Below are 20,330 nucleotides of genomic sequence, written 5' to 3' on the forward strand. Positions count from 1 at the left end.
TATAACATTTTGTGGATATAAATGAAGGCATTTACTAAAACTTTTTTATACATCGATTTTATATAAAACCTCGGACTGTGTCAGCTCTACCAGATTTATTTAGAGACACATGATACCAGCACATCGGAGTTGAACTACAATTTACCAGACATAAATTGTATGAAATTTTGGTAGTTATTGGTAGGCCCCATCCCCTTTACACAAAGACCCACCCACTCATCACAGCATTTTAAAGCCACATGAGGGTTTGCCACAAGAATAGTTTATAGGTTTACCTGAGTGTTAACCTAAAAAGGGTCAATTTTGAGATATTACCGGGGATGGGTTGTTTGAAAATAATACATCACACTTACCTTCCTGGCTCCTGCACCACCACCAGTGTCGTAACATTCCGTCCTACTGTGTGGCCACTTCTGGGGTCATGATGTGGCAGACCTACCCAGCCAATCAGCAACTGGGCATATCCATCTCTGGACATATCTCCAAAAAGGCCCTTGCCTGGAGTACCCTTTTAAAGGGGTATTTGCATCTCCAATAACATAGTTATACTTATAGGACACATCATGTTAAATATTTTTTCAAATACATTCATTTAGCAAACTTATCCCCTTCTCCTGATATGCTGCTCCTTCCCTCTCATTGTTGACAGCTCATTTACTAGGTTACCGACCATCTCTCTGCTCTAAAAGCAGTGGTTTGCTGTTTGTCAATGAGCTGTCAACAATGGGAGGAAAAGGGCGGCATATCAGGAGAAGGAGTCAAGTTTGATAAATTAATGTAAATGTATTTAACTTGATGAGGCCTGCAGGTATTACTATGTTATGCTGCGTTTATACGTAACGATTATCGTGCGAACTTGCGCAATAACGATCGAATTCGAACGATAATCGTACGTGTAAACGCAGCAAACAATCAAATGACAAACGAGAAATCGTTCATTTTGATCTTTCAACATGTTCTCAAATCGTTGTTCGTCATTCACAAAAAATTTGCAGATCGTTCTGTGTAAACAGTCGTTCACCGATTTAACCAATGTGTGAGATCGCAAAACAATGTTCGGTACGATATAATGTACAGTCTAAATGCTGATTGTCATGGAAAAAAAAATCGTTACTCCGACATCGTTAATCGTACGATCGGGCCAATTATCGTTTCGTGTAAACGCACCTTAAGTCGAGAAGGGAATATCCCTTTTAAAGAGTACCCATGTCTATGAGCCAGGATGGAGGACCACACCAGATCTAAGTCATCCATGTAGTATTAGGCAGGTGTTATGTATGAAAGACAGAAGTAGTAAAAACAATTGTCCAGGGCCTGTGGCTGCATCCATACAAAGGCAGTGCTTAGAAGGTATCAAGTTCTTGCATCTCTAGAGTAGAAAAAAACAAATTGTGCTGCATCCATGGCATTGATATTTGTGCCCCGTCTTATTCCAGGCCACCTCCATAGTTGAGGTCTTCTGCTTGCTGGCTTTCTTTGGCCGGCTTGTACATTTCAGTAAGGTTACGCCTCGTAGTGTTTTCTGGAAGGACACAAAGAACATCTGTGTAATGGTCACAATATTTGTAAGTATTACAGTATACTGGATTCTATCATCCCCCCTCCTTGAGACTAACACTTCGTTTCATACATATCATTACCTTATCAATCTCCTTCCCCCAGTTCTGAGCTGCCGCTTAGTGATAAAGACATAGAAAACTGTGTAAGCTGTTCACTTCATTTCTGCTCTGATCTCCCTCCTCTCCCTTGACCTGTCTTCTCTCCCGACTCGTTGTTCTGATTGGTCGGGATCTGAACACTCAGACCCCAAATGACAAAAAACTTTTGACGTGTCACAGTTTTTTTTGTTTGTTTGTTTTTGCGACAGTTGCACTTTTAAATGAAAGCTTAAAGTGTCACTGTCATGAATATTTTTTTTGCAGAAATCAATAGTCCAGGCGATTTTAAGAAACTTTGTAATTGGGTTTATTAGCCGAAAAATGCATTTTTTATCATGAAAAAGCAATTTGAAGCTCTTCCCCCCTGTCTTCATTGTTCTTCTATATAGAGAGCTAAATAAAAGACCAAAACAGGACAACAAAGAGTTAATCTACAAATACCTCACCCTCTATCTCCTCTGACAGTCACCACTGACCTCTCTGAGCTCTGATTATAGCTGTCACCCAGCTCCATGCCTGTAATCCTCTGTTATCTGCTTTCTGCTGTCGGCTAACTCCCTTCTTCCTCCTCCCCCCTCCCCTCTCCCTAGAGCAGACAGGGTACGACTCCTGCAACAAGTCACAATTTCCTAATTTTTTGCAGTGGAAGGAAAAGAGGAGGGAGGGGGGGACCTGGGAAAAGGCTTTTTAAATGCAGATAATGGCATATTTGGCTAATAAACCCAATTACAAAGTTTCTTAAAATCGCCTGGACTATTGATTTCTGCAAAAAAAGAAAAGACAGTGACTCTTTAACTACTTAAAATGCAAAAAGAGACTATTCCTTTGTGAAATAAAAATGGTTGTCTTTAAAATGTGGATTTTATCCAGCACACTAACTCATATGTGTGACTTTTTATTTTGTACAGCTCAACTTAATAGATTTGATCATCTATGGATCTTTGCTTATTGCTCATATACCTAGCGTCCGATGGTCTAGAGTACTACGTCCAATTTATCTGGTTAATTTTGCTGAAAGTCGACAGGTAAGATTACGTTTTGTGATCCCTATATAGTACAGATGTGTACCACTTTAATCTTCCCCTTTCCCTGTGGAAGGATCGGACCATCAAATATAGATAAGTGGAAATTCTATCTATCTATCTATCTATCTATCTATCTATCTATCTATCTATCTATCTATCTCTATGAAGCCTATCCAGGAGTTGTCACCACACACATCAGGCATACTGTAGACCAGGAATCCTCAACTGGCGGACCGCAGAGGCCAGCTGTCCGGACCCCTGATTGCAGCTCCCCTCTGCCATTGGCTCCCTCACTGTCAGTCACTCTTGTGGCCACAGCGGTCACAAGAGGCCACTCTGTCCTGTCTCTGGTGCCGACACTTGAGTGCCGACGCCAGGTCAGGGGAGAGCCGCCTCTTGTGACCGCTGCAGTGCGGCCATAAGAAGAGACGCGTGGACCCAGGTGAGTATAAGTGTTTGTTTTTTAATGTTATATGCTATATGGGAGGGGTAGCACAGGGGGGCCAGATACTACTGGGGAGCACAAAGCAGGGGTCTATTTACTACTGGGGGAGCACACAGGGGGGCTATATCCTACTGGGGAGCGCACAGGGGGCTATATGGCTATATACTACTGGGGAGTACAGAGAGGGGCTATATACTACTGGGGAGTACAGAGGGGGGCTATATACTACTGGGGGAGTGCACAGGGGGTATATACTACTGGGGGAGTGCACAGGGGGGCTATATGGGAGGGGGAGCACACGGGGGCTATATACTACTGGGGTGCACAAAGCAGGAGTCTATATTCTACTGGGGGAGCACACAGGGGGGCTATATCCTACTGGGGAGCGCACAGGGGGCTATATGGCTATATACTACTGGGGAGTACAGAGGGTGGCTATATACTACTGGGGAGTACAGAGGGGGGCTATATACTACTGGGGGAGTGCACAGGGGGGTATATACTACTGGGGGAGTGCACAGGGGGCTATATTCTACTGGGGGAGTGCACAGGGGGCTATATTCTACTGGGGGAGCACACAGGGGGGCTATATCCTACTGGATGAGGGCACAGGGGACTATATGGCTTTATACTACTGGGAAGTGCAGAGGGGGCGATATACTACTGGGGGAGTGCACAGGGGGGTATATACTACTGGGGGAGTGCAAAGGGGGCTATATTCTACTGGGGGAGCACACAGGGGGGCTATATCCTACTGGGGAGGGCACAATGGGCTATATGGCTATATACTACTGGGAAGTGCAGAGGGGGGCTATATACTACTGGGGAGTGCAGAGGGGGCGATATACTACTGGGGGAGTGCAAAGGGGGGTATATACTACTAGGGGACTGCACGGGGGGTATATACTACTGGGGGAGTGCAAAGGGGGCTATATTTTACTGGGGGAGCACACTGGGGGGCTATATCCTACTGGGGAGCGCACAGGGGGCTATATGGCTATATACTACTGGGGAGTGCAGAGGGGGGCTATATACTACTGGGAAGTGCACAGGGGGGCTATATACTACTGGGAAGTGCACAGGGGGGCTATATACTACTGGGAAGTGCACAGGGGGTTATATACTACTGGGGGAGTGCACAGGGGGGTATATACTACTGGGGGAGCACACAGGGGGGCTATATACTATTGGGGGAGCGCACAGGGGGCTATATACTAGTGGGGGAGCGCAACACGTTTACTACTAATGTTCAGCTCGGACCTTCACCTGACAATAGACCCCGGTAAGTGGACCTTCACTAAAACTTGTTGAGTACCCCTGCTGTAGACCATTGTTTCTATTGTTCTGTAGTTTCCAAAACAGTACTCTGTTAACAATTTTCAAGAAAAACATTTTTTAATAACAATCTTTTCCCCCCTTATATTATGTGCAGATCCGGCGAGCATTCCGTAGCATCAGAAACACATTACCTGAGATATTTTACGTCTTCCTGCTATTCATGTTCAGTGTCCTCATTTTTTCGCTCATGGCTCAGAAACTTTTTGGAAGCAGGTAAAGTGACATTTGTTATTTATTCATTGGTTATGTGTGACTAGGCTCCATCCTGCGTGCACTCATAGGGGGGTATTCATGAAGACTGGCTTACTCATATGCCGGTCTTAAATTTGGCCACGTCCCTTTTTCCACAGCCGCATTCACTAAGAGGCACTTCTGGCGGGTGTAGATTTAAATCATTATAAATGTGGCTCCCCCTGCCCGCCCATCACCTGAAATGACGCCTTAATGCTAAGAGAGCCCCGTACAGTGTCTGACAGATTCCCTTTAAGTACATGTTGTAGTGTTGTGTTTTTGTTTTTCTGTTTGATTGTGTAGCTGTGCATTGGTTCATGGTATATCATCATTGTGTTATATGCAGAAAACTTTTAACAGCTGAACGTGAACCTTACTTTGAAAACTACCTTGATGGCGTCTTTAATCTTTACGTGTTAGTGACTACTGCCAACAGTCCTGATGTCATGTAAGTACGGCATTATAATTAATAAACTAGAACTAAGTTAAGAAAAAAACTTTCTAAATGAAGTCATTAAAAAGAGAAAGTCAAGAAATATTGGACTGTAGTCAAATATACATTTTTCTTTCTAGGATGCCAGCTTATGACTTCAACTGGTGGTATTCCATCTTCTTCATAGCCTACATTATTCTGAATACGTATATTTTTATGTCTGTCTTCTTGGCTGTTGTGTACAACAATTACAGAAAACATTTAAAGGTTAGTTAACAAACTTTTTTTTTTTTTTTTTTTTTTTTAAGTGTTTGTACCTGTTGTTTCCAAAAAATTTGGACATAGAGACATGTCAAAAGTTTTGCTCGGTCTGGGTCTTAGTGTTCAGACCTGTACTGATCGGGAGAATGAGCTGGGAGAGGATGTGCTACAGGGCGGTCCTCTCACCGCCCGTTTTTTTAATGATCGATACAGGTCTGAACGCTCAGATCCGGACCAGTCTCTATGACAGAATGGATTACTCAACACATGCGCAGCCACCACATATTTACTCTATGTCGTGCTTCAGAAAACCGCTGTGTTCGCCTACATAAGGCTCTGTGGTATTCTCATGATTAGACTACAGTACATGCAATCAGTCGACGGTTCGGCAGTCAGTTAGTTTAGTGCACATAAATTAGTGCTGCTATTTTAGAGTGCTTTAGTTACCTGGAAAACCCCAAATGACAGTCCAAGGTTTTCTAGGACTATACCCATCTTTTCTGGGCAACTGGATGACTTTGGAAGCAGTACTTATTTCTGCAGACTAAACTAAGGGACGGCCAAGCTGTCAGTTTCGGGTTTAGAGGTGATACAGAGAACTGATCTGATGGACTTTTTTTTTTTTTTTCGAGATGACACAGCCATCAACTTAGAAGCTGCCTAGAAGCACCAAAGAATTTAGAGCATTGCAATTACATACAAACATATCATTAAAAAAAAAAGGAAATGAACCTGGGCTTATTATTATTTCTGCAGTATTTAATGACACTCTAATCATGATGTGTTCTTTAGAATGAGATCCGTAAATTGGCTTACATGAAGCGACGCAAGATGGCGGATGCCTTTAATGCCTTGAAGGTACAGGAAGGATCAGAATTCGTCATTTCGGAAACCACATGGCTGAAATTGGTAAAGTTGGTGGCACCAGACATTAGTAACTCGCACAGAGAACTTCTGTTACGAGTGTCTAAAGAAGATGACCAAAGATATGTGGGTGAGAAAGATTAAAGGATGATTTAATTAATGTAACATCACAGGTATTTAAAGGGAATCTGTCACCCCTGACTGCCTACCGAGCTGGCAGCACCACTGGGTAGATATCAGTGATGGCGTTCACAACATTTTGTTGTCTGTGTTTTTATTTTCATGAAAAATGCTTTGATTTGAGCCATGAATAGTGTCAAGGAGGCAGGGCCTATCCTTCCCTGGGTCCTAGCACTGATACAGCTCACAGTGCTGTATTCATAATGCACATTACTGAATATGCAATAGAAGGGCATACAGCACAGAGAGGGAAGTGGTGCCAGGGCCCAGAGAAACCTAGGCCCTGATTCCTTAGCACTATTCATGGCCTGAATAAAGGCATTTTTTTTTATAAAAATGAAAACACAGACAACAAAGGGATGTTCTGAATGCTTTTATTGACATCTTTCCAGCGGTGCTACCTGCTCAGTAGGCAGTCAGGGGTGACTGATTTTTCTTGAAGACGAAGGCTGTGTCAGTACAGTACTACAAAGATGTTAACAGTTTCAGAGCTCCAAACTACATTCTGTTGCACACAATCCGTATGTACAGAACATGTGAATGCCCCCTTGGAGATAAGCCGCTGGCAGAGGCGTCTGTGTGTGGCTTTCTCTTCTCTTGCCATTAAAAATGCATGCACACTTAAGCAAGCCAAGTGTGTATGTGTATTGGGAAGAGTGTGCAGCTATCAAGTAACATTTGTAGTAAGGATGAAGAAAACAGCAGGTCCATTCTGTTCAAGCTGTGTTGAACCAGAGTAAAGGCATGATGTTGTAGGGGAAGCAAGCGCCGACCTGTCAGGTCAGCACTCGCTTCCCCCTCGCTGCCTGCTCGCTGCCTGTGCTATTACACAAACAGACAGCGAGCGGGGAGCAGCAGGAGGGGCTGTCCGAACAATCCTTAGATCGCTCGGGCTGCCCATTGAAGTTGTCGGGAATCTGCTGCCGCCGCTTCTATTGCACGTAGTGACGTGCAGGTGACTGACACTAATAGTGCTCTTTTTTAACACGTTGAAAGACCACGATCAGCATGTCGGCTGATCGTTGCCTTTTAACATATCTTAATACACAAAAACGATTATCGGCTTGAATGGCCAAGTAAGGCTCATAATCGTTTTGCGTAATAGGGCCTTAAGAAAACTTTTCTGGAACAAGCAAATTAACTGTTACACCTTTCATTGAATGTAAAGCTGCCTGGGATAAAGATTAGAGATGAGCGAACCTCGCGCATGCTCGAGTCCTTCCAAACCTGAACTTTCGGCATTTGATTAGCGGTGGCTGCTGAAGTTGGATAAAGCCCTAAGGCTATGTGTAAAACATGGATATAGTCATTGGCTGTATCCATGTTTTCCAGACAACCTTAGAGCTTTATCCAAGTTCAGCAGCCCCCGCTAATCAAATACCGAACGTTCGGGTTCGGATCGACTCGAACCCGAACCCGGTTCGCTCATCTCTAATAAAGATATATGTTTTCTGCCGACAATCTTCTATGTTTCTATCTTAGTAGTAGTAATGTGCCCATTCCAATGAGCCTTTTAATGAATAAAATCTAAATATTTTTTCCTGTCCCCTAATTGATCATGTTTCTGTTTGTTCAGGAAAGGAGGCTTTTATCCGCCTGGCTGACTTGTTGAACATTCAGGTGATCACTATGAAGGCTCGCATGCATCCAATTGAATGTTGGATGCCTCACCTGTATAGGTGTGCAGCAAGTCGCTTTATCCGCAGGGTTGTCCTTCATAAGTAAGTATATGACATATCTTTTGCAATTTCCACACTGTGGATTCTTTTGCACTTTGATGATTTTCCGTTTTTTCTTTCAGAGGCTTTATATATGCTTTTGATATAGTCATTCTAGTAAATGCCATTTTCATTGCCCTGGATGAAAAAAACCCACTAATATCCAATGCAGAGTGGGTTTTCCTCTCCTTGTACGTCATTGAGATACTTCTCAAACTCTACACATATGATCCCAGATCGTTCTTTGCAAAGAGTCAGTTTTGGAATTGGTAGGTTTGCTTTATTTCACCTGTAATCCTGTTTAATTCCATAAGAAATAATCACGGTCAACGCAAATCAGCACCATGGATAAACTGATAATTCACAGAAGAGGTTTACAGCTATATTAAAATTCTAAATATTCATAACTTACATAAATTCCACACAAAACATATCAAATATAACATAAATAATAGGGGTCGCTGCATCAACCAATGGCTCCAAAATTAGTCAACTGGATGCAAATGGGTAGCCTGGGGTCACCCTTTTTAGGGCAAGTGCCCAAACAAGTAGGAGTAGCTCCACATATACCTCATTAGGATTTACTAGGGTCAGTAGTCCCTGATTGAGTAGATGCTATGTGGCTGAAAGGGGTACTCCAGCGAAAAGTTTTTTGCCAGTAATTGAAACACATTACAAAGTTATATAACTTTGTAATATCCTTCAATCACCTATTTGCCCCTCTTCCTATCTTTTCCCACCTCAACCTCCCACCAGGAAGTGAAGTAAACTCATTCTTACCTGATGACTGTTGACCCCAGGCTGCTCTGTGGCAGCCATTTTGTGACAATAACATCATCAAGAGGGAGGCAGGTCTAAGCCCTGTTAGGCCAGCCTCCCTTTGTCAGATGGCTCAGGTTGCTCAGCTCTGATTGGCTGAGCAAGATGTAAGCTATCTAATAGTTTTACAGTCAGTTAGACCTCACAGGAGACAAAGTGCATCATGGGAAAGCCCAAACCAGGAAGCTGTGCCTATGCAGATCATGTCATTGTCACATAATGGCTGCCACAGAAAAGCCTGGGGTCAACATTCATTAGGTAAGAATGTGTTTACTTCACTTCCTGGTGGGGGGTTGAGGGGGGAAAGATAGGGAAGGGGGGCAGATAGGTGATAGCATAGTTACATCATTTTGTATTATGTTTTAATTACTGGGAAAAAGCTTTTTGCTGGAGTACCCCTTTAATCCCTGGTAGTCTGTGGTACAGTTGGACATCATACAAGCCAGATGGCTGAGAGAACCAATGTTATATATTTTGATGTCTTTTCTGGGGAATTTATGTATTTTATGGATATTTAGTAAAGGTTTATGTTTAAATATAGGTGGAGACCCCCCTTCTCTGAATTATTAATATGTTCTCAGTCAACTAGATTACCTGCTAATACATTACCATTGAATGAGACTGATTCTAGTGTAACAAAAGATGATGCAACAACATCATATAATATGGAGGCAAAATAAAATAAAACTATAGCTCTAACAGCTCATCCTAGATGGTGATTCAGTATTGTTATTGTCCTCATTGTGTATCTCTTGTTATTTGTAAGGTTTGACACCTTTATCATCATTGCCGCTCTTATTGCTACAACAGTGAATACAGCGCTGAAATCAGGTCTGTGCACATTTATCTGCATTCTTTTCTCCTCTACAATGTCTAAAGACTCTATAGTCAGTAACTAGAGATTGGACCTGAGCGTGCTTGAGTTGCGCTCATCTCTGTCAGTAACTTTTGCTTTGTTCCTGTTGTTATGTTCTTTGTTTTTCTCTTAGCAACACTTCTTTATTGTATAGAAATTTTATTCATAGTATATAGTACAATGCACACCGTACCATGGCAAATACCAAAGGGCCCTATTCCACCGGACGATTATCGTTTGCATAATTGTTAACGATTAACGATCTCAAACGACCGCTATTGCGAAAGACCTGAAAACGTTCACTCATTTCTATGGAACGATAATCATTACTTATGATCATATTTGCGATCGTTTTTTTCTTCGCTATTGCGTTCGTATCTACTGCGAACGACCGAACGACGTCTTATTCAATGCGAACGATTTGCGAACATTTCAACCGAACGATTATCGTTTTGATTCGAACGATTTAACGATAATCTGAACGATAATCGTCCGGTGGAATAGGGCCCTAAGTGTTGCCTCCCCTAGGCTGTCACTCTATTTACACATGGTGACAGCCTAAGCCCATTACATAATATACAGCACAGAGCTCCAAATGCATTGCATTGGGTCGTTCCCCATGTACAGCCTTAGCCACATCCCACTAACCTCATTGCAGTATATTCTCTTTTCCTGAGTAGCAGACTTTTCTTGTACGTTACTCCATCTGTAATATCACTGACTGATATTGCCACTTGCTGTTTGCACTGATTGACCTCTGACAGAAAACACAGATTTTTTTTGAATACGAGTGAGGGGAGCAGCCAGTTGCCCACTCCTGTTCTTACGTCTCCTAAACATGGTACTACATGACTACTGGTAGTGAAGACCAGCCAGAATTGGGCGGCCAGATGGGGAGTGGAGAGCTAGGAGACTGTTGTGTAGTTGAACCAACAGTTGATTGTTAATTATTCTTCTTTACAGTGAGTATGTACAACAGCCAAGACATTCTAGACATTGTCTTCATTCTTCGTGTTCTCCGTCTCATAAGGATTATTGACAGCATCCAGAGGTATTAATAATTCTTAGCTCTCTGCATTCAGATACCATTACTCCAGTTCTGAAATTCCACAGTCAGTCAGTCAGTGGTGTTGGTCCTTGCTCTATGACCTCCACAAGGGTGGCATGTTCTCATATCTGGAGTCCGTAGTCAGAATATACCATTCATTGCCATTGAACTTTAACATGCATGCAGTCCCATTTCAAAAAAGCATGGTGCACCCATGTGATTGTGGTGGCTACGAGGCACAGACCCCAGCTATCCCACCTATGACACTATCTCAGAATCATGTCAGATGTTCAGGTTGAAAGTTTCTTTTTTTAAAGCATTCTCCGTTCCTTGTAGGTTTCGGGTCATCATGAACACATTGATAAACATTCTTCCAACCATGTTAACGTTCTGTGGCATTATCCTAGTACGTACCTTTTTTATTATTTTTATTTTTGTATGTTAATTATAAGTATACAGTTTATTTTTTTTACATTTATTTTTATGTATCTACTTTGGTAGATTTATTGAAACTAGGGCAGGGAATACAAATGAAGGTATATGCAATATATTTGCTGTTTTTTGCATATTTGAGGAGCAGTGCTGCATTGTGGCTGTAATAACTACGTTTTTTATTTTCTTACTAGACGATATACTACGTTTTTGCCATTATCGGGATGGAAGTTTTCAAGAACAAAATCCGATTTTTTCCAGAAAATTCTACCGAACCTTATGCACAGGAGTGCGGAGCAAAAGCCTTGAAAGACTCTGCCTTTGCCAAGAGCAAATACTGCAAGAATAACTTCAATGATTTGGGTTCTGCCTTTATTGTTCTAGTGGAGCTCACTGTGGTTAACCAGTGGCATGATATCCTTTTTCTTACCAATTTTTTTTTATAAGATCTCCTTCACATATTCAGTGGGTTGTTTTTTAGGCACCTAAGGGCCTTATTATACGGAGTGATAATCGGACAATTGTCGCTCTGTGTAATAGAACGTCAGCCGATAAAATCTAGTGTTGGACGCCAATCACTACGTGTAATAGCGATGCCTGGCCGGCGGTTAATGATTGCAGTATAAAAAAATAATGGAAGGCCCTGGTGTCATTGGGCTTTCCCCAGGGTCCTCAGAGGCCTTCCCCAGTGTTTGCAGCTCTGCCTTCTGTTTGCGGCTGCTCAATCACTGGCCGAGATAGGCCGCGGCCAGGGAATGGCTGAATGGCCAGCGGCCTTTCAGTGTAGAGACCGACACAGAGGGCAGAGCTGCAGACATCAGGGAAGGCTTCCAAGGCCACCGGGGTAGGCCCGAGAAGACCAGAAAACATGGTAAGGTAAGTTAATACTTTATTATTTTACACTAAAGGCAAGGGCTGTACGGACATAGTTGATTTCCATTCTAAAAAAAAAAAAAATAATTAATGAAAACTGAACCATTTAAAAATGTATCCATTAAGCAAACAGCAAAAACACGTTGTGAACCCAGCCTAACTTTTCTTGGCAGCCACTGTGCCCTCTATTAGTGGTGCCACCCAAGAACTGTGAGTTCAGCACTGGCAGAGGGATGACCTCCCAGTAAATCAGCATAGGCTATCCTCGGTTCTGTCCTCCCAGTGTATACTCATTCTATGGGTGGTATATATGTGATTTGTGGTGATGCTGTAAAATAATATAGTTAATTTTTACTTTTCTTAACATCCTACTTCTTGCTACTGGGTTTGCTCTTGTGACCCATCCAGCCGCTAAACTGTATTTTATTGCCTTCCATGTGGTGGTTGTCATCATGATTATCAAGTAAGTATTTACAGATGGAGCAAACATTATAGGGTGTGTCTTACATCTTATATTTATGGCCTATCCACAGCATAGGCCATCAATGTCTTCTTGGCTGCATGCCGAAACCAGCACCCCCTCCAATCAGCCATTTGGCAGAACTGTGGTTCTGTGGTAAGTCACTGCCTTACTGCGGCTCAGTTCCCATTCACTTTTTTTAAATTTCAATAATATTTTTATTTAATAAACACATCAATAACAGAGATATATAAAACAATATTAAAATATGAATAACAGTGTTACTCTGGTTAAATACGTATTGACACAACATTTAGATATTAGATATTTCAGTTTTGCATCAAGAAGACCCAACAGATACATATCTCCTCTTCCAAATCATAGGTACTCTGTGTAGTTCCTTTCTTACTTGAAAGTAAATAACCAACAATAAATCAACCCCCAAAGGCCCCCCCCCCCCCCACAACATCCCACCCTTCACCTCCCTACCCTGGGGCCGGGTCGCCACTGCAGGAAGAAGTTCCCATTCACTTTAAATAGTACAGTAGTACCTTGGTTTGAGAGTAACTTGGTTTAAAAGTGTTTTGGTTTAAGAGCTCACAGTTTTTCAAAATTGTGACTTGGTGTAAGAGAATTGCTTTGGTTTAAAAGCTCCCTGTACTGGGCAGGAGGGGGAGTGGGGGAGGGGAATGGTCTGCATAGCGGGGTCTACAGCTCTGTACCCTGACCCAGGAGGTCTCACTTACCTTCCAAATCATGGCAGATCCACTTCAGGCTGGGGCTTGCGTCAGAGGACAGGACTGTGGAGGTAATCTCTCCATAGCTGTAACCCTTCTCTCCGTGGACAGAGAGCGCTGCATGTATGTGCCCACATCTGTCCTGCAGATTCCTTCCTGCTCCCTGCAGTCTCTGTCAGCCCTTGTGTTTCCCATCCTCTCCATTACTGTACAGTAACTTATAATATCACATATTCAGCGGTTTCTGAATGTTTGTTTCATCTGTTTTACATGTTATTCAGAATAATAAATATTTATTTTTGGGGTGTGGAACCAATTGTCTGCATTTCTATGATTTCTTATGGGAAAATTTGTTTTGGTTTAAGAGTGGATTTGGATTACAAGCACAGTCCCGGAACGAATTATGCTCGTAATCCAAGGCACCACTGTAATCCAAGGCACCACTGTATATAACATTTTAAAGGGGTTATCCAGTGCTACAAAAACATGGCCACTTTTCCCACTCTCTTGTCTCCAGATTAGGTGGGGTTTGAAACTCCGTTCCATTAAAGGACAACTCCGGCGAAAAAATTTTTGGGCTTATTTAACACACATTACAAAGTTATATAACTTTGTAATGTGGTTAAATACCCGGTCTGGCCCCCTTCCCCCACTTTCCGACCCCCGACCCCCCACCCCGGAAGTTAAGGAATGTATACATTACCTATTACGGTCGTCACGGTCCTCTTCTCTGGTGTCGGGTGACGTCAGAGCTGGGGGGCGGTCCGGGTCTTCTTCCTCTTCGGCGTCTTCATTGAGAGTGAATGGGAGAGAAAAGGCTGCTGGTGCACATGCGCACCAGCAGCCTTTTCATTGGCTGGAGCGCATCACATGGCTTCCAGCTTGCTCAGCCCTGATTGGCTGAGCTTGCTGGAAGCCATGTGATGCGCTCCAGCCAATGAAAAGGCTGCCGGTGCGCAAGCGCACTGGCAGCCTTTTCTCTCTCATGGACCCGGAAGCAAGAGACATTGCTGGACGGCGGACGCAGGTGACGGTGAGGCGGACGGCGGGCGAATGGAGTGGCGATCGTCACCGGAGGGATGGTGAGTATGGTGTCTGTGTGTGTCTGTGTTTTTTTTTGGGGGGGGGTCCCGCTGGAGTTGTCCTTTAAAGTAAATGGAGCTTAATTGCAAACCACACCTGAACTGAAGACAAGAGTGGGGCAAAAGTGGCCATGTTTTTGTAGCGCTAGATAACCCCTTTAAATTTCACACTTGAGAATTATGGTCAGTTCAAAGGGAATCTGTTGGCTGTAATTCATGTTCCAAGTTGCTGCCACTGTTAGATAGCTGTGAGGACAAGGGGACACATGGTGCCTTTCATATATCTGTCTGTACTTCCATAATGTAGAAAAATGCACTGGTGCAAAGGTTCAAGGAGGTGTTCCCAAGCCCTTCAACTGCTGAGAGCTGAGCCCCAAGGAGGGTCGGGTATGGGAGGGGGGTGTGGGGGTGTATATATACTGGTTAACGATGTATACTTTCTTGTGGCTCTCTTAATTGTTTTCTCTTTAACCAATGGCCACCATCTCTTCTAATAAATGTTGTCGATTTTTTCCTTACCTTGTATGTTTTGATTTTCAGCATATTTGTAGCATTTATCTTGGAAGCTTTCTTTGTGGAATACTCCTTGGAGAAAAGTGAAGTTGAAACCGCCATTGAAAAGAAGATCCAGGAGCTTGGAATGGCAGTACAGGCGTAATACATGCATCCTTTGTTTTAGTGTTTTTTTGTTTTGTTTTTTTGGGGGAGGGGGGTGATATTATGGCCCAATGTATACCCATTGGGCTCAATTTTTTTCTATGTGCCTGTAAATTCTACCGATCTGGTGCCGGTGAGCAGAAGTGGCAGCATGAGCGCTGTAGCTAAGTATAAGTACCCTCCCACCAGGCAGATTGAGTGCTGGGAAATGAATGCAAAGGCCCCCGCAGGGTCCCCCTAATGCCTAGTTACCCGGTGCCAGGAGCGACAATTAAACATTGTGTTTTTGAAATTGCTACCAGGGAGGTGACGAGTTCCCTTTCAACGGCCTAAACTTTCTATCCATTGGAATGGTATTGCCTCCTATGATATCTTTAAACATTGATTTCTTTTGGGGTTTTTGTATGCATTTCTAGTTGTAAAATTTAAGCTTTAATATATCCTCTAGAGCCGGTCATATCTCATATCATTCTGTTATTCCTTGACCACAGGGGATATGTTCCTAGTAGGAACTTAGTGGACAACATGGACAATGGTGAAAATGATCTCGGAGGATTTGGCGAGGAGAACCAGAAAGGATTAATGTTTCAAATTGCCTCAAAACGTAGGTTTTTTTACTTTTTCTGTCTAACAATGTATATCAATGATTAGTGGGTTATGTATTTGGTACATACCTTGTTTACCTAAAAATCTAACCGGCTGATAGCCCCCTATGGGGCCCAGGACGCTGAGGAGTAGGGTATGTCTCTTCCTTCTCCTCGGTGACGGTCCCCTGCTGTTGAGTTGTTGTAATCTTTGGCCAGGAGCACTGCCCCCCCCCCACAGCATCCTCCGGCCCACCCACTTCATTGATAATAAGGACATAACAGTGTTATTCCATCCTCAAGAGCAGCGCCGATTGTGGTCCTCCTTTTTCTTCATATGCCAAACTGATTTTGAACCGGAGGGATTCCCCAAGCCAAATTGTCACCTTGGCTGCAGCTTCTCGTAACCCCATCTCTGCCGGGGTTTCTCCACCTAATACTTCTATCGGTGTTGTGCCCTATGCACAACCCAACCAGCTGAGCGAGTTTTTATCCCCCTCTCCTGTGTGGCTCCATCTTGTTTTTCTGCACATAGCGCTCTTTTTCTTTCTTTATAACGGTATTAGTTAGCAGAGGGGGGCAGAACTTCTGCAGCCCAGTAGGTTTTATTTAATAATTCATATAACATGTTTAAAGCTTATATCTCAGCACTGGAGAGACAGACTGAAACAAGATTTGAGGTAAGACGCTCTATTGTACATTGCCTTAAGTCAGTAAGAAGCAGCTGACAGGTCTGCTTTAAAGGGAACAATAGCGCTGCTCGGTGCTGTCGCATATGCAAGCATCTATGATGAAAGCCTAAAAGAAAAAAAAAGTGGAAAAAAATATAAGCATAACAAGCCTTGCACAAATGTTCCCCTAAGTGTTCTTATCAATAGAACATAGTCTGTCAGGTGAAGCCAGAAGTTTTAGGAATGTACACAAAACAACAATTAGCAAAAATGTCAGATGTGATCTAGGGGAGGGGTGAATACCTTGTTTACAGTGATGTACTCCGGAGCTTTCTGCTATGTCCTCTCCCTGAATGCGGTGTGTTGACCAGCTCAGCATTGATCCTATACTGTAGATCAGTGTCAGGGAAGAACAGAGGACTGTGCGGCTGTGCTTCTATTTATGGTCAGACTGAATGCCTCACATCATATTGTATGATCATTAAGAAAATGTGGCAAAGGGGGTTTGGTGCTGCAGGGTCCTAAATTGAGGCTAATTTAGGCCAAAATAACATAAATAAAATATCTTGCACATAAGATATAAAATATATTCCAGAGATGCTTTGACAATTGGTCGTCACCAAAAATGCGATGGGACAATTACATGTAGTTATAATGGTGTGCCTGAGAATGTCCTTACTGATAGCTATAATAGCTATAGTGGACCTTTAAGGGAACCTGTCACCAAGCTTATGCTATCTAATCTATTGCCATCATGTTATTGAGCAGATTGATATACAGTCATACCTTGGTTTAAGAGTAACTTGGTTTAAGAGTAACTTGGTTTAAGAGCTCACAGTTTTTCAAAATTGTGACTTGGTTTAAGAGCATTGCTTTGGTTTAAGAGCTCCCAGTACGTGGTTGGAGGTGGAGTGGGGGAGGGACAGGGTCTGCATAGTGTGGTCTACAGCCCTGTACTCTGACCCAGGAAGTCTCCCTCAGCTTTCAAATCATGGTAGATTCACTTCAGGCTGGGGCTTGCATCAGGGGACAGGACTGTGGAGGTAATCTCTTCATAGCTGTAACCCCTCTCTCCCCGGACAGAGAGTTCTGCATGTATGGGCCCACATCTGTCCTGCTGATTCCTTCATACTCCCTGCAGTCTCTGTCAGCCCTTGTGTTTCACATCCTCTCCATTACTGTACAGTAACTTATAATATCACATATTCTGCTGTTTCTAGATGTTTGTTTCTTTTGTCTTACACGTTATTTAGAATAATAAATCATTATTTTTGGGGTGTGGAACCAATTGTCTGCATTTCTATGATTTCCTATGGGAAAATTAGCTTTGGTTAAAGAGTGGATTTGGATTACAAGCATGGTCCCGGAACGAATTATGCTCGCAATTCAAGGCACCACTGTATATCTTTATGGGAAAATTTTCAGTATAGCTTATAACATGTTGATTGAAATCCCTTCGCAGAGATCCTGCTGTTATGCTGCAGTAGCAGAGGACAGTTATGGATATGGATAGTGGGCGGGACGGCAGGGGGCGATACTCTCCGGCCCTGAGCAACAATCTAAATGCTCTTATGCAAGTAATTTGCATAAGAGCATTTACCGATTTTACAAACAATGCGGGGGCGTAGAGGGGTTAAACTAATGGCTATGTATTACTGCGGTCCTCTGCTTCTGTGCCAAATCAGCGGGTTCTCTGCGAAGAACCTGCTGATAGTGCCGCTTTAAGAGCATTGCTTTGGTTTAAAAGCTCCCTGTACTGGGTGGAAGGGGGAGTAGGGGAGGGGTATGGTCTGCATAGCGGGGTCTACAGTCCTGTACTCTGATCCAGTAAGTCTCCTTCACTTTCCAATTTATAGCAGATCCACTTTAGGCTGGGGCTCACATCAGAGGACAGGACTGTGGAGGTAATCTCTCCATAGCTGTCATCCCTCTCTCCCTGGACAGAGAGTGCTGCATGTATGTGCCCACATATGTCCTGCTCATTCCATCATGCTTCCTGCAGTCTCTGTCAGCCCTTGTGTTTCCCATCCTCTCCATTTCTGCTTTTATGTGCCTGCACTTACACTCAGCCATTCACATTGTTGTATAGAGAAGTTTCTGTCACTGCCCTTCTGCACAGCTCTGTGATTGTCACTTACTGATTGGTCCATGCGGAACACACACCCCTTCCCCACTGCTGTCATGTGACCACACAGGCCTCTGACAGCAGCCCTGCTTCTCTATTGTAGCCTGTTGTACTACATGCATTATGGGGATCTGCTGCTGTTTTTTTTCAGGTGTATGCATATATATACATTATACTCCACATGTTGATTGCTATACTGTACAGTAACTTTCAATATAACATATTCAGCTGTTTCTAAATGTTTTTTTCAATAGTTTTAAATGTTATTCAGAATATAAAATTATCATTTTTGGGGCATGGAACCAATTGTCTGCATTTCAAAGATTGCTTATGGGAATATTTGCTTTGGTTTAAGAGTGGATTTGGATTACAAGCGCAGTGCTGGAACTAATTATGCTCGTAATTCAAGGCACTATTCTTTATCAATCTGCCCAGCTCCGTCTGCTCTATAACAAGATGCTGATAACTTAGGTAGCATTTTTCGGGTGACAGGTTCCCTTTAGGATTTTTGACATCAGGTGGAACATTGGGCATCAGGTGGAACACTTAAAAACTGTCTTTGTTCTGTTTTCTCCTATGTATATAGTATATAAAAAATAAATGTCAGGAAACAGAGTTTTCTCTTATTATAGAAGTGATTCTGCTTAGTTTATGGCAACCGAATTACCCTGGATAAATTTTTTTGCTGATTTTAGCTGACATAATGAGATGTAAACTCTTATTTAGTTGTTTCTACATACGAATAGTTGCATAGTGTGGTGATATTTTTCACTTCTTTAATTAAATAGAATTCACATCACCCTGGTAAGATTGTCGTTCTTGCATTTGGATGCAGGTATTGTGCGCTAATACTAAGGCAAAAAAGTCACGACTGTTATTCTACCATATAATATATATATCAAATTGACATATACTTGACTATGTTTTATTGCCTTTCAGGCTATAGGACAGTGGATGCCTTATTGCAGCGCATGTTTGAGGCAGAGATACCTCCTGAAGATGAAGGTCCGCCAATGGAGGACATTTTGAACTTGTCACCCAATGACCTTTATATTGAAAATCCAACATTCAACTCAGCAGCCTAGTATCCTAAGGATAAAGCGTCAGACTGGAAGCGGAATAAAATAATCTGTGCAGGGAATCCCGGAAATGCTGCTGCTCACGGATGAATTTTTTTCTAAAATAAGAAAATATTTATTTTTATACAGAATAGCGTTTTTAGTATATGACAAAAAGACCAAATAATGGAAGGATTAATGTCTACTGTGTCGGGATCACCACTTTGGGCAACTCTGCACGAAGCACTTCCTTAGGGCTCAATGAATGACTGTACTTTTTGTGAATTTTTTTTTTTTTTTTTTTTTGGGGGGGGGAGGGGTCTAGTCCTATTGATTTGGTACATGGGCAACAGAATGGAACATGACACAAATAGAGTTGTGTAAAGAGTCCTTCCTTAGATTCACATGAATTTTGGTTTAGCACAGGAAATGGGTCTCTCCACTGTTTGTAGATGGTAAGTGTTTACGTTAACACTCTAGGAAAGACTGGTAGGGTATGGTACCAATTTCAGCGCCATGGGGTAGGGCATGACACAACCATTTCAGTGGGACCAGCAGACTCTCTAATGTGTAGGGGGTATCCAAAAAACAATATAATGGGAGAGAAAATTTTACCTTACCCTTGGATACACACATACAGTTTTGTTCCTTATATTTTTGGATCCACTCCTAGCTTTAACGCAAGAACTGCATGTGTGAATCTAGGCCCCCCAAAAAAGTATGTACACATCTGCTAAGCCACGTCAATGATCCAACACATATATAGTATCTTGTA

General features: G+C 42.7%; 1 protein-coding gene across 6 annotated transcripts in view; it reads left to right on the plus strand.

The window, feature by feature from the left end:
• The window catches only part of LOC138774479 (two pore calcium channel protein 1-like), a 29,733-nt gene extending 9,874 nt beyond the window's left edge, over positions 1-19,859 (plus strand). For 5 of the 6 annotated variants that reach the window (XM_069955385.1, XM_069955389.1, XM_069955386.1 and 2 more), the window contains 16 exons: positions 1,437-1,565; positions 2,567-2,683; positions 4,561-4,679; positions 5,044-5,145; positions 5,271-5,397; positions 6,184-6,385; positions 8,012-8,156; positions 8,237-8,422; positions 9,739-9,803; positions 10,792-10,879; positions 11,213-11,282; positions 11,503-11,722; positions 12,554-12,644; positions 15,001-15,114; positions 15,609-15,721; positions 19,437-19,859. In XM_069955385.1, the coding sequence (XP_069811486.1) occupies positions 1,437-1,565; positions 2,567-2,683; positions 4,561-4,679; positions 5,044-5,145; positions 5,271-5,397; positions 6,184-6,385; positions 8,012-8,156; positions 8,237-8,422; positions 9,739-9,803; positions 10,792-10,879; positions 11,213-11,282; positions 11,503-11,722; positions 12,554-12,644; positions 15,001-15,114; positions 15,609-15,721; positions 19,437-19,582 (2,034 nt within the window). In that variant the 3' untranslated portion in view covers positions 19,583-19,859. Of the gene's footprint in view, positions 1-1,436; positions 1,566-2,566; positions 2,684-4,560; positions 4,680-5,043; positions 5,146-5,270; positions 5,398-6,183; positions 6,386-8,011; positions 8,157-8,236; positions 8,423-9,738; positions 9,804-10,791; positions 10,880-11,212; positions 11,283-11,502; positions 11,723-12,553; positions 12,645-15,000; positions 15,115-15,608; positions 15,722-19,436 lie in introns of those variants that run through there. The other variant, XR_011360326.1, reaches the window with a different exon arrangement.
• The last annotated feature ends 471 nt before the right edge of the window (positions 19,860-20,330 follow it).

The sequence above is a fragment of the Dendropsophus ebraccatus genome, chromosome 15 (genome assembly GCF_027789765.1).
Source record: "Dendropsophus ebraccatus isolate aDenEbr1 chromosome 15, aDenEbr1.pat, whole genome shotgun sequence".
Taxonomy (NCBI): Eukaryota; Metazoa; Chordata; class Amphibia; order Anura; family Hylidae; genus Dendropsophus; species Dendropsophus ebraccatus.